Below are 18,646 nucleotides of genomic sequence, written 5' to 3'. Positions count from 1 at the left end.
GTGAATGAATTCTGAGCCTGTCTGCCTGATGTACAAATCATTCTAATAAAAAGTCAACCTGGTTCCACATGGAAACCGTGGGCTTGTTTTTTATTTGTTTATGTTTCAAGGTTAAACTTGCAGTGCATGGGTCTTCAACAGGGGGTCATCAGAGTTATTACAGGGGGCCGCCAAATCTTTGTGATAGGAACTATTCTTTTACGTCAACCGCTTGAACCCTACCATCCCTATACTGGGGGGAACATTCGCTGAAAATAGCAGATCACACAAGCTCAATGCGCTGCAATGCATTCACTTGTAGATAGGCTATTTTCGGCAAAGTGATTTGTTGTAAAGGCAAAAAAAAGTAGACCGAGCCACGGGTCATGTTTACTGAGTTTTGAGGGTTTAAGTGGTTAAATATCCGAAAATACACCTAACAAACATTAATTTACACATCACTGATAGTGCTGTCAAACAAGTTGAAGCTATCTATGAAATCTATGAAAAAGTTTAATATGCAACGCAATTTTATACAATATGTAGCGGGGGTCCCCACTCCATCTCTCCCTCAGCTAAGAGGTCCTTGGCCTGAAAAACGTTGAAGAATGTTGTAGAATATGCTGCTTTGATTTGTAAGGCTTCTTTGCAACCCATAGATATAAATTTATAGACGGTCATAAGTGCCATGTTCCTTTTTTCACAACCACCTACAGTATACTTTTCTGGGGGGAACCAGAGTTGTTGCTATGGATGCTATTTTCACAAATCTTTAAATAGATTTGTAGAAGTGAGCTTGAGTAAATTGGCTATTTCACATTTTTCCGGAACTTTTTCAATCTCACATCTATACCCTATATTACAACAAACTAATAAAAACTAAACCTAAAACTAAAAAAAGTTAAATTACCAGCGAATTCAAAAGTATAATAACCTAGGTAGAAGCCAAGGCCCACTGGGGTCATTATGTGTGGAATGTACATGTCCCCTCATGTTCATGTGGGCTTCCTCCAGCTGTATCACTTTCTTCCCACACCAGAAGACATGAATGCCAGGAACATTATATAGTACTCTTGCTAGGGCATTCGCTATAGGACTGGTCCCTGGGCACTGCTCAGTGGCTGCCCAGTGCCCACTGCTCCTAATAGCTGGGTTAATGGGTTCAATGGAGATGACAACTTTCTATCTTCTGTTTTAATCTTGCTAATTTAATTTACAATGGGATTTACTTGTGTTTAAATGAAGTAAAAAAACAACAAAGTACTTGGTAAATGTCCATGGGAGGTCCCTATGGATTATGACTTACTCTTCCGTGTTATGACACAGGAACAGTGTGGCTATGAATGGGGATGTCTGTTCCAAACATGAAATTCTATGGTGCCACCCATGGGAAATAACAAAAATGGCCTAAAAAACATTGTGTACATGTATGTGATATACCTGGTTCAAGTGCTCACACAATGAACTGTAATGGCCTGAGGGCCATTGTGACGAAATCAGGGTGGCTGATCATTTTCAGCTACTGCACCCTTTTACTTGTGGATTAAATTGCCTATGCACATTTCCCCTGGGTTTCCAAGTGCCTCTTTTAGAAAGACAGACGTACCCATCAGAGGGGAAACCTGTTGAGCAAGGAAGTGATCCGTCTAGAGTAGAGACTTGTTGCCGAAAGGCTGAACAGAACCATTTGAACACAGTTAAGCACATTAGCCACGGAGTGTACCTTATTTGAGCTCCATTGCTGAGTGTGAGATGGAATTTCTATAACCACCAGAATTAATTGGATTTCGTCAACTGTCAGGCGGAAACCTCACATGTCCAAAACCATTACTGTTCAGGAAATGGGAAAATAACCTGTGTTCCAATGCATCCAATGTAGTTATTTAGTTGCAAGCTCTTGTTAATACTTTGCATCTACCAATGAATGGCAGTTTCATAACATTCTGAATAACCTGGATCAACCCCATGACCAGGGATGGGGTCTCAACCAAGATAAATCTATTTACATGCACAGTACAATACCGTTAATACCATGGTGGAGTTTTAAACTTGGCACAAACCTCTAAGTGCACATTGATCAAAGGATTAAGACAGTTTGATTGGATATAATTACCCCTATTTCACTGTAAAAGACATCTGTTTGGAAATCTGCCCATTCACCTCAGTATACACAGTATGCCCTGCTATCCTGCACTAGTGTGAAGGACAGGGCACTGTTCCAAGTAGCTTTTAATGTCTCCTGTTTCCACTGCAGTTGTGTGAATGATAGAAAAGGGAAAACCGGTTTAAATGGATACATGCAAATCTCAGTGTGACTTTTAAAGTATCTCATGGTGATGAATGATGATTTGTTTCTTGCCAGCAAGTGGAGCCTTTTACATTAAAACTAAGTGTACTGTATGTGCAACAACAGGTAGCATTTATAGCAGTAGCACTGAAACTGCCACAGGGGTCCCTGTCCTTGAGGTGGAGGGTCCCCAGCAAAAATCACTTTAACCATTGCAGTCGTTCAACCCCAATAACTTTGAAAACGTTCTTATGGGGGTCCCTAGCACGAAATCTTTTCAAACGGGGGTCTGCGGCCAAATACTTATCAATTTGGGGGTCCTTGACTTGACATTAAACTAGTTTCATTGATACAATAAAATCTAATCTAGACTAGACTCATTTATTATGGTTAGTAATAAAACCAAGCTTTATAACATGATGTAACTCAGTGGTTCTTGTGGTCCTTGAGGGGGTCCTAAATGCTCCATTTGGTTCCTAACTATCCAGCTAAATGCTGGATAGTTAGGAACCAAATGGACCCTTAGGGGTCTGGAGGGGTTGATGCGCACTCTAGTTAAAGGTAGGGTAAATTATTTTTGTAAGTGACTTTTGTTAAAATAAGTGTTAAATAGCTCTATATTCTGATAGTACTCATTGCTATAGAGTGTTTGTTCAGTAAAAGGAGTCTCCCATGTCTCTACAGCTCTATATTAAACAGAAAATGCATTTTGAGTGCTCTCTCCTGATTGGCTTAAATGTTGTCACCTACCTGAAAATGTACAATATTCTGTTTAGTAAAGAGCTAGAGAGACCCCTGTGACCGAACAAACGCTCTGTAGGAATAACGTTTTAACAAACAAAAAATTATTTACAAAAAAATATCTCTTACCCTACCTTTAAATTAACAGTTATTATAAAGTATTATTCAATATTATATAAAAATCAGTTTAACCACCTATACATCAACTATTTGAAAATAGCCGATCTACAAGCTCAATGTGTGCCACACATTGTGAGCTTGTAGATCTAATATTTTCAAAAGATTTTTATACATTTTATAAATACATTTGAAAACTTGTGAAATGAGACATTCTGCATAATGAGTACTTTCTACTTTTGGTACATTTTGATACCAATACTTTTGTACTTTTACTCGAGTATATTCTACATTGCAGAGTACTTCTACATTGCAGTATTGATACTTTTACTTAAGTAAAACATTCGAGTACTTTTCCCACCACTGCTAATGATTATCCTCCAAATGGTACTATTGCTTTAAGAAGCGGGGGGAGGGTCCCCATCCTAAAAACTCCTCCTTCCCATTGAATAACAAACAAACACTACGGAAGCCATTGAATCCCCTCTCTTCCCTTTTATCACAATCCATCATCCAAAGACCATTTCAACCTTTTGTCTTCGACTTTATTATAATAATATCAGCTCAAATATAACCTACAGCTCCTGTCTGTCCCGTTTGATCATCCATTATCATAAGAATAATAACAACAATGGCCCAGGCATTTGTGGAGACCAAGCTTCGCGGGGACAAAGTGGTGATGTTCATGAAGCCAACGTGTTCATACTGCGTTCTGGCCAAAGAGGTTCTGTCCAAGTACCAGTTCAAGCCCGGTCACTATGAGTGTATAGACATCAGCGGCCGCAGCGACGGAGGTAGCATGCAGGACTACTTTATGGAGATCACTGGAGCTAGGACGGTGAGTTCAGAACCCCCCCCCCCCCCCCCCCCCCAACCACACACACACACACACACACGCACACACACATACACACACAGAGAGAGCATGCAGGACTACTTCATGGAGATCACTGAAGCTAGGACGGTAAGATCAGAAGAACACACACGCTCGCGCACACACACACAACATGTAGGACATGGAGATCACTTGAGGCGCGGACGTAAGATCAGAACAACACACAGACACACACAGCATGCACTGTGCAGTGCGGGGGGTCATACTGGCCACCCCCCCAAGCGGGGGGGTAAATATAATTGTATTCTGGTGGATTTTGGCAGTTTGATACTTTTATCAGGCTTTATTTACATAGGATCCATTAAAAAGCTAAAAGTAGGCCTACATAAATTAATTTGATGACTGAAGCAATAAAAGAGCCATGTTTAATAATAACCACTAATTACATTATAATTGCATTCAATTATAATGTATCACTTAGATACATGGAGTGTATGTGTACACTGTATGTGGGACTGGAGTTTATCCAGACATAATAAACAAAGTGACAGTAAAAGAGTAACATTCCCATTCTCTCAGAAAGAGAGAGAGAAAATATTTAAAAAACTAGAAAAAGTGCTCCTCGGAGCACAGGTCTCTGCCAGGTCAGGTAGATTATTGTGGGCCAGCAATGTTCGGAATTCGTCAATCAGGAAGGATGGAATATGAAAAATTGGACGGAACCATCTTGATCACTTGACTATAGAGATAATGTGCATGATGATTCCGATTTGCATGATGTTTGGCCAACATTTGTATGAGTAATAAAAAATGAAAAATGTTCCTGGTGGCGCTATAGAGCGTGCCAACGCGGCGTCACCACGGGGGGGCGTTGGCATTGGGCGTGGCATTGGGCAATGTTAAGTCAACCTGGTTTTTACCCCTCAAAGATGTCCGCCGCTACCAAAAGACACTTGTTGACGCCCATTTCAGGAATTTTGGCACGCTCTATAATAGGGCGATGTTAAAAGGGTGGCATTTGTTTCTCAAGTAGTGCAAATGTGCGCGCAAAGTTTCACCGCAATCGGACGTTGCGTTAATGATTTGCGGCATTTTGTTAAAAACGGGCCACTCCTGCAAACTTTAGATGTCAATCTTACTATAGAGATCATGTGTACCACTATAAAAGGCAAATAAGAAAATTGCAGGGCAAAGGTTCATCCTTGGCCTGTAGAAAGTGTGCATACAAAGTTTTACACAGATCGGTGCAGTTATAGGTAAAAACACAAATCGGCCTGTTATAGCGCCACCATGAGGCTGATTTGAACATTTTCAAGTGGCATTTCTTCCTCTGCCTAATGGGAATGTGCATGCAAAATTTCACTGAAATTGCATCCTGTGTTCATGATTTGAGGCATTTTGTTCAAAACGGAGTACTCCTGCAAACTTTGGAAGCCAATTTTAGCCAATCAGGTTGGAATATGAAACATCTGAAGGACCCGTTTCGTTTAATGACTAGAGAGATACTGTGTACCGATTTGTGTTTTGTACAAATCGGCCTCCTGGTGGCGCTATAAAATGCCCATGTGAAGAGCAAGCCAACGGTGCCGGAGATTAGCTGTACACCGAGAGAATGACGCACGGGGGGCAAAACATACTCTCGCGCCATGCCGAGACACAAACAAGGAACTACGTAAATGAACATGAATGGCCGTGGCTGCATATCAGTGGGGTATGTGAGGGGAGGTCTTATATAGTTATATGGGCCTTTGACACATGGGTTGCCACACACACACACACACACACACACACACACACACACACACACACACACACACACACACACACACACACACACACACACACACACACACACACACACACACACACACACACACACACACACACACACACACACACATATATATATGCAGGACTACTTCATGGAGATCACTGGAGCCTGGACGGTAAGATTAGAACAACACACACAACCAGGTTTGCCAGGTCCGCTTATTATAAGCGACTTTGGGCATCTTTTTCTGTAAAGTCACTTGTAAATATTGGTAGTTGCCAGAGACCCCCATACAGGATGTTGTGGATTTGAAAATATTCCTAAATCTTCACTTTTTCCCCAAGATTTTTCTTTGAAAATAGCAGATCTATAGAGCTTGTAGATCTGCTATTTTCAAATAGCCAATGTAGAGTGCTCATGTGGCCTATAGTAGCTTCTTTTTTTTTTTTTTTTCTAGACCTGGTTGCTTATTTCTCTCACTAAATATGGCAACACAGCCCAGACACTGTCTGGCTTTACACAGTCTGCAGGTTGATACACTGTAGCAAGTCTCCGCGTTAAAGCTGCAATCCGGGATTTATTTAAACGAGTGACTTGTTTTAACTCGTCTCTATGGTAGAGTAGCTATGTTGCTGTTGTTGCGTGGAAACCTTGCATGTCCAAAACCGTTCCAAAAAACAGCTGATCCACAAGCTCACATCTAGTCTCATCACTACACGTTGTGAGCTTGTAGATCGGCTATTTTCACTACTTTTATATGTGACACTTGTATGATGAAGTAGTAGGGCATTACTTTACGAAAAAACATGACAACGTACATGACAAGACGCTATAGTATAGCTATATAGGTTGTCTCTACTCTTCCATTGAGAAATACCCTGGTGTCGGGTAAGACACCTCCTTGTTTAAGTAGTAGGCCTATAAGTTGCTGATTGCTGCCTGAAGCTCACGCCTTTCAAATCCCGGATTGCAGCTTTACTTTCACTTTCACAGTGTAACAAATGGAAGCAGATTGATCTCAGAGTGCTCTGTTGTCATTTAGCCAACTCTTCACTGATTGATATAAACTGCACATGCGCATTTCAACACGTTGGTGACTGTGTGTCCTTGAATGAACCTTTATTGCAGCAATTATAAGTGAATATGATCCACTTAGTGATAAATACAGAAGGTAGTGTTATCTCTGTGTGGTTACTTGCCAGGTCTTGGGAAGTCTGTGAATTAGGGCTGCAAAACTTAATTGAATCGATGAATTTAATTGATTATAAAAACAATAAAACAATAACCATGACAGTCCCCAGGAAAATGTGTTAATATAGCTTAAAAATGTGTTTATCCACTTTAACCCTACTTTATACTTAGGCAATGTTTTTAACAGTTTGCAAAATCTTAAAGAATTTAGCAAATTGTTGAATAATTTAGATTAGGGTGGTGTAACCGCCCCTATATGTGAGGTTTGGACATCGACATTCGCTGCACTGTGATTGGCCACCATTGTACCCCCCTAACCCTGCACCGTGATTGGCCACCATTGTACACCCCTAACCCCTACACATTCAATGCAAATCTATACTGTTCTTTAAGTGAGCTTCCATCACTGTGATGACCACTAGCTGCAATGTGATTGGCTGACTCTATTGGCTGACTCTATTCAGGACTGTGATTGGCTAGCGAAACACACAAACCATGTGCATAACCCTATAAATAGGACTATGCACTTAAAAAAAACACATTTATGTTTTTTCAAGTGAGTCACCCATTGTGGGTGGAAGGGGTATTAAAAAAAGTACTGTGATTAGCTAGCAAGACGCATGATGAAATTAATAACTACAATACTGTAGCACCACACACTTCAGAAATATGACTTTTCTTTAAGTGAACTTCCATCACTGTGATGACCACACACCGCCCACTTCACACTGGGTGTGGTTTTTATTTCTTTTCTTATGGAGGTCCCTGGTACAAAATCTTTTCAGATGGGGGTCCATAGGCCAAATCCATATCAATTTGGGGGTCCTTGACCTAAAACAGCTTGAGAAGCACTGTGTTATTGTATGTTTAGTCTGTCCATGATGTGGTTGTGAGCTTGTATCTTATGTGGTGTTGCAGGTGCCCAGGGTGTTCATTGGGGAGGAGTGTATTGGAGGAGGCAGTGACGTAGCAGAGCTGGATGAGAGTGGGAAGCTACAGGGAATGCTGCAGTCCATTGGAGCGCTGCAGTGACTGACCACCTCCACATCCACAGGTACTGAGACGTTGGCAACACACAATGCCTGATTTTATCCAGTAGTGGAGAAAGCACTCAAATGTTTTACTTAGTAAAAGTATCAGTACTGCAATGTAGAAGTACTCTGTTACAAATAAAAGTCCGGAATTAAGACATAAGCTTGAGTTAAATGAACAAAGGTATTGGTAAAAAGTACTCAGTCTGCAGAATGTCCCATTTCACAAGTTTTCAATTGTATAAAAATCTTTTGCAAATAGCAGATCTAAGTGGTTAATGTATGTTTTGTAATAATCAAAATCTACAAAGTAACTAAAATGTTCAAATAATTGTAGTGGAGTAAAAGTACAATATTTGCCTCTGAGATGTAGTGGAGTAGAAGTAAAAGTACTGAAACTGGAAATACCCCAATAAAGTAAAAAATACCTCAAAATTGTACTTAAGTACAGTACTTGAGTAAATGTATTTAATGACTTTACACCACTGGATTTTATACCCCATCGCACCACGCTGTGGCTTGCTGACAATAACTGATCTTCAAGCCAACAACGTACACGTTGTTAGCTGGAAGGGTTTTCTCGGCAAGAAACACAGCGTACTATGAAGAAGAAGTACTTCTTTATATTAGGCCTAATCACTTGAACCCCAGCATCCATAATCTGGGGGGAACATTAGCTCCACATTGCAGATCTACAAGCTCACAATGCCTCACAAGCTTGTAGGTCGTATATTTGTGGCGAAGAAATTTGGTATAGATGGAAAAAAATAGTCCAAGTAAGTACAGAGTCACACCTGTTGCCTATCCACCTATACCAAACACACGCACGCACGCACACACGCACGCACACACACACACACAGGTCTTCTTTCCACCCTCACAAGAGTCAGCTTGTGAGAGGCCCAGAGTTCAAATCCCGGGCAAGGCCCGTTTTCTTGTTACAAACTGGCTCTTGTTTCGCAACAAGGAGGTGAGAATGAGGGCAAACATAGCATAGCAGACCCAGAGCAAGAGGAAAGTATGTCTGCCACGCCCACAGGTGCAATCAATTTGCTCTTATGTAAACATAGCGTTACCAGGCCTTACGCTCAGTGCTCTGATCCGGTCTAGAGCCCACCTACTGTATCTGGTCATTTTGTACACACACATACATGCATGTTTCCGTATCTGCTCTTGACCCAGACCGGATCAGCAACCTGCAAAGCAACTTGAGCCAGGCAATTATAATGAAACTAATATTTAGACTCATTAAGCGACTCAATCTGGCTCATGTAGGTTAATCGAATAATCAGGTTTTTGACATGAAACGAATTGACTATCTAAAATATTTGTTTGTAATCGACTAGATAGATTAATGTGATTAACCACTTAACGCTCTATTGTACTTCAAAAAATAGCAAAAATAGCTATCCTTAAAAATATTTGGCAGATCTAATGGCATATCTACAAGCTGACATCACGGCACATTGCGACGCATTGTCAGCTTGTAGATCTGCTATTTTCACAATAAAAACAAAATCCTTCATTAATCGCAACCGAAGCAAAAGTTAGAAATAGTAATAGTGAATTTGAAGTCATATCGCCCAGCCCTTGATCCCAGTATTCAGCCCTCACCTCATCACCGGAGCATTGTTGAGCCACGTGGCTCATTGCCAGATGACCGTCGTCTCCCAAAAATAGAATGCTATCCTTGTATAATGTATAGTTCAGAGGTTATGTAGGTCAATTTGTTCATTATTAGAGTTGTTTGATACCGATACCGATACCAGCATCGGAAATGACTCAGATACAGCCTAAAATGCTGGATCGGGTTACTTTATCTGGGAACACGCAAGTCTATGCACCGATCCAATATCACATAATTTATCATGTGACGTATGGATCGTTTACACAACACAGGCAAACGACATGTGCACTGCTAGTGGAGAGTGTAACGTCAGACCTAGAACAATGTCAGCAATTCCGCAATATTTCACACTGGAAAATTCCACCAGAAAGGGTGAAGTGTATCCAAGTGTTCAGTTTTTAGGGGTGGCAATAGTTTTGCCAATTAAAATGTCTCTGTATTTGCTCTTGTTTTACAAAGTGTTTAAAGGCATAGTATGCCATTTCCCTGTGTTGACATAACAAAACAATAAGATTTTTTTTTACCAATCATTTCCATCTATACCAGCAGTTATCAATCACTGGAGTAGTGTGGTCTTGTTTACTTCCAGAAACACACTTCACTGTTTGTTTTGGTAGCCCCAAAAACATCCCTGTCTAACAAAACAAACAGTGAAAACACCGAAATACAGCGAGAGGGCAGTGTGTTTCTGCAGGTAAACACCACCAATATTTATAAAACCCACAGACACAAAACGTCTTCACAAATATGTGTGACGCTATGATGAAATAGGGCATTCATTTATGAAAATGAAATATGGAGAAGATACAAGGTTTCTGCCCGAGAGCGATGATATTCTTACAAGAACAGGAGGCCCCAGCAAAATGAGGAAAGGTGTGTATACACTTTAACCCTATTTTATACGTAGGATATTCAAAAATAGCAGCTCTACAAGCTAACAACGCCTCACGATGTGACATGTAGTGAGCTTGTAGATCTGCTTTGAAAATTGTTGGGGGGAAAAAAAGAACGTAAATCGTCCCTCTCCCTGGCACAAAAATCTTTTCAAATGGGGGGCCAAATACAACTGAACAGTGACGGAAGACGTACTCACATGTTTTACTTGAGTAAAAGTATCAATACTGCAATGAATACTCTGTTACAAGTAGAAGTCCCGCGTTCAAAATGTACTTGAGTAAAAGTACAAAGTGCTGGACCACCACCACAACACAAACAGTGACCTGTCATCGATGTTAAACAGCCCACCAGAGTGGCATAAAGCAGAGAACCCGCACGGTACCAATTAGGGAAATGCTGTTGTGAAGCAGAAACAGTCTTGGTCAACGCCTAATTTATGCTCCGTCGCACAGCTGCGGCGGCACGCCAAAAACAGAAGCAGACCTGGTGCGTTGTGAGCTTGTAGGTCGGCTGTTCTGGGGACGCGACACCGTCATGAGACTAAGTATGAATCAGGGGCTTAACCCTTTAAGGCCGGGAAAGCATCTGTCATTTTAGATTTCAACCATTATCTTATACTTTGCGCTATTCAAAAATAGCAGGTATACAAGCTGAGCTTGTAGATTTTCTTTTTTTTTATATCATGAAAATGTGTGCAAATATTTGAATATAGATATTTAGTTTTAAAGCATTTTTTTAAACTCAAATCTTTGCTTCTGGGGATTCTACAAATGTCTTCTAAATCCTAACAGTTTTTTGAAAAAACTTATGTTGCTATAAATCAGTGGTTCTCAAACTTTTTCCTATCAAGGGCTCTCCCAAAATGATATGTATTTGGCCGCGGACACCCATCTCAAAATATGTTGTTCCAGGGACCCCCAGAAGCACAGATCGGAGTAAATGTTTTTCACACATTTTCTACGATTTTTCAAAAAATAGCTGATCTACAAGCTCATAGCGCGGCACACGCGCTATGAGCTTGTAGTATTTTTGAATAGCCAAAGAAATCTTAAAATGACACAGATGCGTTCCCGGTCCTAATGGGTTAAAGGCAGACAAGGAGAACAGGGGAATTGTTGCCTCTCAGACAGAGAACCCCCAGGCAAGTGGTTGAGTGCATAAATAAGTAAACTGAAAGCCCTCATTAACCCATTAATAAATAAAAAGTAGGAAACAAAGTGCCTGTTGGGATGCTGAGCTTGGTGAAAAAAAAAGACAGGAATACATTTCTGCGGTATGGTGTCACAGAGATAGAAATTAAAAACCACGTACTGCAACTAAAACACATACGTGCGCGTGCTCACACACACACACACACACACACACACACACACACACACACACACACACACACACACACACACACACACACACACACACACACGTTTGCATTACTATACTTGTGAGGATATCAACATTTCGGAACATTTCGGGGGGAAAAACAGTTTTAACCATAATACAACCGTTGCTGTTGAAGGGAGGACCAGGGAAATGCATGGTCCTCCTCACTCGTCACAATGTCTATTTCTCAAATTCTGCTTATACTTGTGGGGATACGTTTGACTCTCACAAGTGTAGTAATACAAGTAGTTAGTAAGTACACACACACACACACGCAGAGACTGCAGACAACCATTGTGTACTATTCTTTCTAAAACGTCTCTTTATTGAGGGCCGGAGGTCATATTAATAACTACCCAGTTTGTATACAGTAATAATGTCACTGGCCCAGTGGGCTCCATGTGGAGCCATATGTTCACTGTCCCCACATGGAGCCACCTCAATGTCCCCAAACGCATGGTGAGTGTGTGTGGATGCAGGCCTGGGCAACACTTTGTTTCAATAGTCCTGTGTCAGCTGTTATTTACCTGTTTGATTTGTATAGGATCAATATATTTAATCTACACCAGTGGTTCTCAACCTGTGGGCCGCCAAGGTATTGCAAGTGGGCCCCCCAAATAATTGTCAAAACACCAAAGATTTTAATGATAAAATAAAATAAAAACATGGTATTTTTTCTTTAACACCTTGTGAGTTTGTATTGTGATACTGGTGTTAGTTCCATTGATCCAAGCCGGAACACAATCATTTTGATTGATAATTCAAATAAACGTGCTCTGAAAATGCACGCGGATATCTGCTGGTCAGCTGGTTAAGTGGTCAGATGGGTGGGCCGCGAACGCTTTTCAGATTTTCAAGTGGGCCCAGATCCAGAAAAAGGTTGAGAACCACCGATCTACACTTCTAGGATCTAAGCCTGACTTGCTATGCTTCGCCATACGAAGGTGTCGTGTCCCCGAAAATAGCTGATCCATAAGCTCACGACGCGTCGCACCGATCTTGTAGATCTGCTATTTCCAGTGCTCTACGACAATGCTGTACGGCGGAGTATAAAATGAAGCAGGACTGGGGGCAATTACATCAAGTTCAGGATTTAATATTTGACAAGATAATGTAGATTATTGTGATACAGCAGCACTCCATGTTCTCTACGGTGAAAGACCAAATCGTTGCCGTCGGGCAGAAACCTTGTATCTCCATATTTTTTTCATAAATGAATGCCCTACTACTTTATCATACAAGTGTCGCACAAAAGTAGTGAAAATAGCCGATCTACAAGCTCAGAAGAGAGCTTGTTTTTAACCACTTAAACCTAAGCATCAGTATTCTCTGGAAAACGTTCACAGAAAATATCAGGTCGACAAGCTTGTCGATGAGCTATTTTCAGCGAATGCTTTCCCCACAATAACAGAAAACAGAAAATACACTAGTATATAGCCCTGAGGCACTCCGGTCAACCATACAGGGTTTAAGTGGTTAAAATGATAAAAAGAACGGTTTTAGACATAGAAGGTTTACAACCCGACAGCAACAAAATGTTATGCACCCGTTGAAATCAATGTCAACCTCTGATCACGCCTCTTATTATATACACACCCTAAAGTACTGTAAAACATTAATGTAAACACATGTTCATACAAAAATAACTGTATAAATTCTCAGATATTTAATTTGGTTTCTTATGTCGAGTAAATCTCTCAAAACGTGTTGCCCAAGCATAAGTTACCCAATGACACGTCATTACATCTCAAAAAAGCACAGTGATTGAAATATTGTTTTCCCCCTGTCAAATATTACGTCTTAAAAGATGATTTCTGTGTAAATAGCAGTGAAATCGAGGACAGTAAAATAAAGTGTTGCCCAGTGGCCACTAACTCCAAACATGAAACTACCCCATGAACATTTATGTACAGTACATTTTACAAAAATAGTCACAGCACCATCAAATCATACATTTCATGATAACAAACAAAAAAGAAAAGAAAAAAAGAGGGAAACCAGAGGTGTTGCGGTTTTAAATTTACCAACTGTTGCTCATGGTATAAATTAGATCTTAAATGGCATGTGTGAGCTTCTGAAGGCTTTTATTTTTGCAAACTGATGAGGGCTGTAGTCAAATAAAATGTAAAACTTGAGTTTACAGACTATAGCCTAAGTAAAATATTTAAAAATTATATATTTTTTCCCAGTCGCTTCAATATAAGAAGCACCCCATTATTTTTATTTCAATATATGTGTTAACTGAAGAATTTACTCAAACGCCACTTCCCAGAATTAAATGAAACAGCATTGTCTGCAACAGACATTTTCACACGGTCATACATCATGACCTGGCCCATAGACACTATTGATTTAGGATTATAGATCTGAAATCATCTAATACAGTTGATCCTGATCATACACTACATTGACTTTGTCATATTGCATAATGAAAATGAGCATGACTGTGCTGCTCCCAGTACCATCAACCAGTTAGCTCCCCAGTGAGCCTTGCATGTAAATGTGACCACTCTGTTGAAATGCTGATTGAGCCCCAGTAAAAGTTGAAGGCTCAAACTAGTGTTAGTTCAGTTTAAGAAATGTAATGTCTTTTAGAGCTACACTGTAACATCTCTTGCGTGTTCATTTAACTCTGAGAGTGTAAAAACTGGCCCTTACTGGTACATTAACAGAGTCAAATGAACACTTATGTAACAGTACAGCGTAATAGGACGTGTATGCAATGGTCTGATGCTGCAGTTATGCGTCCAACAGTAAGATGCACAGATGTCCTCGGACAGTTTGATTCAGTACAATTCTTCTGGTTCATTTCAGTGTCATCTTTGCATTATTGAAGCGTGAGTCAGGTTTGAAGAAGTCTTTCTGTCTCCCAACTATACGTATGGAATATACTTTTAATATATGAAATCCACCATGTTATATCATCAGTGTTGATCTTCAGTGTTGATCTTCGTTGTGATCCATCGTTTTGCGTCTGCTGTAGAAACATAAATCCTCTCAAGTTAAAGCCACCGACCCGGTATCCAGCTTTTAGTCATTTTATATTTTCCATTGAGAGGGGGTTTCAGGTCGGGGAGGGGGCTGAGTCATTTTAGTGTTCCCGTTGATGTAATTCTCATTAGAATAAGGTCACAGTCATTCCAGTCCTTTGCTCAGAGGGGAAGAGCGGGGTGTCATGACCGCCTGGGTCAGGCCATCAATGACCTTTGCCCCCTGCCATGCATCCCTGGAAGTCTGTTAAAGACACAGAGCTTCAATATTAATGCTTGATTTACGCTCCGTCGCGGGGCGAACATAGCCGACCTACAAGCTGTCAAGCTTGAAGCTTGTAGGTCGGCTGTTTTCGTCGAACGACTTCAACATCGCACGACAAAGTACGATACGCATCAGCCTTAATCCTCCAAAGTCCGCAACTTTGGCTTCCATGGCTTCCATGTCGGGAGTCCGCTCATACAGCAGTCTGTAACATGTCTTTCTCCTGTCTCCTCCTCCCCCATGCCGTCATGGTGCAGCCCCTCCCCGGCGCTCTGTGCCATCCTCCCTCCACCCTGCCCCCCTCCCCCTCCCCCCGTTGTCCTTCTCCTCTGCAGGGCGTGGCGTCCGGGCTTTGTCACATGACCATGCAGCGGGACTTGCGTAGCTTACGCCGGCGCTGCTGGTAGTCGCTGAGCTCCTGCAGGTAGCCCCTGGACGGCCAGCGAAGCCTCTCCACCTGCTCACGCTCCTCTTCTGGAACACACACACACACACACACACACACACACACACACACACATACACACACACACACACATGAACACACACACGGATGATTAAAGGTAGGGTAAGTGATATTTTTATGTTAAAATAAGTGTTAAATAGCTATATATTCTAATAGTAATCATTGCTATAGAGTGTTAGTTCAGTAACGGGGGGTTACCTGTCTCTCCAGCTGTTTAGTAAACAAAAGAAATGCATTTTCAGGTCGGGATACAAGTTTTATCCAATCAGGAGAGAGAACTCATTACAGGATACAAGATAAACAAGTGAAAGAAAGAAATAATGAAACAAAGAAATGAGCAGGCACATCTTTAATTGGAACACTATTGAAATTAAAGCTGATAAATGAGTACTCTCTCCTGATTGATTGGCTGAAATTGGCAACACACCCGAAGCGAAAACATTATTTTCTGTTTACTTAAAGAGATGGGGAGACTCCTGTTACTGAACAAACACTCTCGAGCAATGATAACTATCAGAATAGAGCTTTAACTTTGTCACGGAAAAACTTTTGCTTTAACCAAAAAATATCACTTACCCTAACCTTTAATAACGACAAATGGATGATTAATGCTACGTCACGTTAGCGTAGCTAAGCTATGCCAGTGTGAGCCAGCTGTCGTTGACCGACCAACGTCCAATGGATTGGTTGCGTTGGTGGAGCTGGCGTTTACATTCACGACCCGTCCACGAGCGCAAACAATCCGTTGATAATGGAGAAAATCCCCAGTCTTAATTTAACTCTGAGAGTGTATACCAATGGAACAGAGTTAAATTAACACTGACGATTTTACTTTGCAGCAAGGTGAAAAGCTTAATATTACTTTTTTTACGCTAAAGGCTAATTTATGTCTGCTTTGGTGTGAAATGTGTCGTACTGTACGACAACTGAAAACAGCGCAGACGCATGACAAATGTCATTTAGATGTCATATGTTTGGCCTGAAGCCAAACATTAGCCTTAAGAAGAACTCAAGGACCAATACTGACCATGTGCTTTGCTGGCTACTTAGACCCTACACACTTATGCCCTTCAGTAAGCCGTCCATTTAACCATATAAACAAGTCTCTTTGTATATGATTAATGATGCTAATAAAACATGCTAAATGCTACAGTACTAATAGAGCCATGTGCTTATTAATCTGTTTCAGTAAACGTGTCTTTTTACTGATGTCTTTGACAGTGCATGCTATCTTGACGTGGCCTGCTACACGTGCACGGCTATAAAAGCTGAAATAAGGCCAGTCGGTGAGCAGCTTAGGCCCTTCAAACATAAATTACAAGGAACCAGCTGGAGTCCCATGCTGGAGAGGTGTGTGTGTGTGTGTGTGTGTGTGTGTGTGTAAACGTTGCTGTCAGGCAAGGTTCGTTGCTGTCAGGCAGAAACCTTGTATGTCCATATTACAACCCCCCCCCCCCCGTAAATTAATGGCCTACGTCGTCACACAACTGTGTCGTGCAAAACTAGAAATAGCAGATCTATAAGCTCACACGTGTTGCATCCCGACACGTTGTGTGAGCTTATAGATCTGTTATATTTGCTATTTTTGTGGGATAGCGGTTAAGTGTGTCTGTGGGTTTTATAAATGTTGAACCAATGAAACGTATATTTAAAAAAAATTACTACATTGGATCCATTTGGAACACCGGTTCCTTTTTCCATATCCTGAAAAGAAACGGTTTCGGACATACAAGGTTTTCACCTAACAGTGGCGATATATACACTGAGTGAGCACAGAAGCCATTTAAAAGATTTATTGATGATAGCCGACTAGGAGCTATATGGACTCATCTGACTGGCTGAGCACCACAGCCACTTGGAAATAGACGGTATAGGGTACATATAATACTGTATTATGCAGTGGAGTGTTGAACTGTACAGCCATTCCTTTTAAGGGCCATTCACTCCGAGCCCGATGACGATAACTATAAATATGTCATTTAAAAAAATCGTCAACTCACATGGATGGCAGCATCCCAAACCACAACTATAACGATATATATATATAGTATATATATAGTTTTGGACGATATCGTTTGGGTCACTTTCAGTGTGATTTTATGAATGATTAGAAACATTGACACCTATTTAAAATCCATCTGAAGGACATCTGGAATACAGTCGTTCTCACTGACCCTCTGAGAGTTTTGTTATTAACGGAGATGAGGAGACGATTGTGAATAGTTAACGCTAGCTGGCATTACAGTAGTTCGGCTCACCTCCTTATAATTAATAATAGGTAAGATTATCCATAATTATATCACGTCTTTCTGCACCCCAGAGGCAGAGGCTCTCTCTCTCCGTGTGGGCTCTGACACAGTCAGCTGGACTGCGCAGTGCGTGTTTGACGCACTGTTAACATAACTTTATACTTCATACATACTTTATAGTTCCTCAGTGTGGAGTCTGTGGACCCTAACTTAACTCTCATTATAGTTAGGTAGTTATAGCGCTCAGTGTGAATGGCACTTTAGTCTATGACGACGGAAACACAGTGCGAAACACAACAGAGTCCCAACAGGGTGTCTCAGGTCCTTGTATTGCAGCATTTCACAATTGTCTTTTTCTTTTTTTTTACTCAACACATTTATTATTCAGTATTTAACCAACTAAAATAATTCATAGAATAAAGATGGTAATGAGCGGGGTGTCTGTGACATCTCATTAGCACAGTGAGGTACACACACACAATCCTAGCTCAGCACTCCCAACCCCGTAATGATGTGTTTTAAACTGCAGAGCCTGCAGGCACTCTCACTTAAATACTTTTCAAAAGGAAATCTGCAGACTTCCCCATGACCAAAAAAAGAAAAAGAAATAAGAGATGAGCAGTTTAAATTGATCTGCAGACTTCCCCAAGACGAAAAAGAAAAGAAATAAGAGATGAGCAGTTTAAATGGAGCTGTTACTGCAGTTCAGTTCAGTGCTCGTTCATGTTCGTGACATGAATATTAATCATGTCAGGGATGGGATGAAAATTTCATGTTAAGACTATTGTGGCCAAAATAATTGTGATTTACAATATTATCG

General features: G+C 40.9%; 2 protein-coding genes across 3 annotated transcripts in view; one reads left to right on the top strand and one right to left on the bottom strand.

Moving 5' to 3' along the window:
* Window positions 1–3,585: 3,585 nt before the first annotated feature.
* Window positions 3,586–16,732, top strand: glrx (glutaredoxin (thioltransferase)). 2 transcript variants are annotated; one of them, XM_084062402.1, is made up of 3 exons: window positions 3,586–3,962; window positions 7,840–7,975; window positions 15,369–16,732. In XM_084062402.1, the coding sequence occupies exons 1-2, from the start codon at window positions 3,756–3,758 to the stop codon at window positions 7,951–7,953; spliced, it is 321 nt and encodes a 106-aa protein (XP_083918528.1). In that variant the 5' UTR covers window positions 3,586–3,755; the 3' UTR covers window positions 7,954–7,975; window positions 15,369–16,732. The 2 variants fall into 2 exon arrangements, with proteins under 2 accessions (XP_083918528.1, XP_083918529.1); XM_084062403.1 differs by having other exon boundaries at window positions 7,840–7,985.
* rhobtb3 (Rho related BTB domain containing 3) overlaps window positions 15,467–18,646 on the bottom strand; it is a gene marked incomplete at its 3' end in the record, with an annotated part of 49,483 nt that continues 46,303 nt past the window's right edge. Inside the window, exon 13 of the mRNA XM_084062401.1 lies at window positions 15,467–15,585. Coding sequence (XP_083918527.1) covers window positions 15,467–15,585 — 119 coding nt within the window. The remainder of the gene's footprint in view (window positions 15,586–18,646) is intronic.

The sequence above is a fragment of the Gymnoscopelus microlampas genome (assembly GCF_963454915.1).
Source record: "Gymnoscopelus microlampas genome assembly, chromosome: 7".
In the NCBI taxonomy this organism is placed as follows: Eukaryota; Metazoa; Chordata; class Actinopteri; order Myctophiformes; family Myctophidae; genus Gymnoscopelus; species Gymnoscopelus microlampas.
Note: the sequence above shows the minus strand (reverse complement) of the source record. Positions and strands in the feature narration are given on the sequence as shown.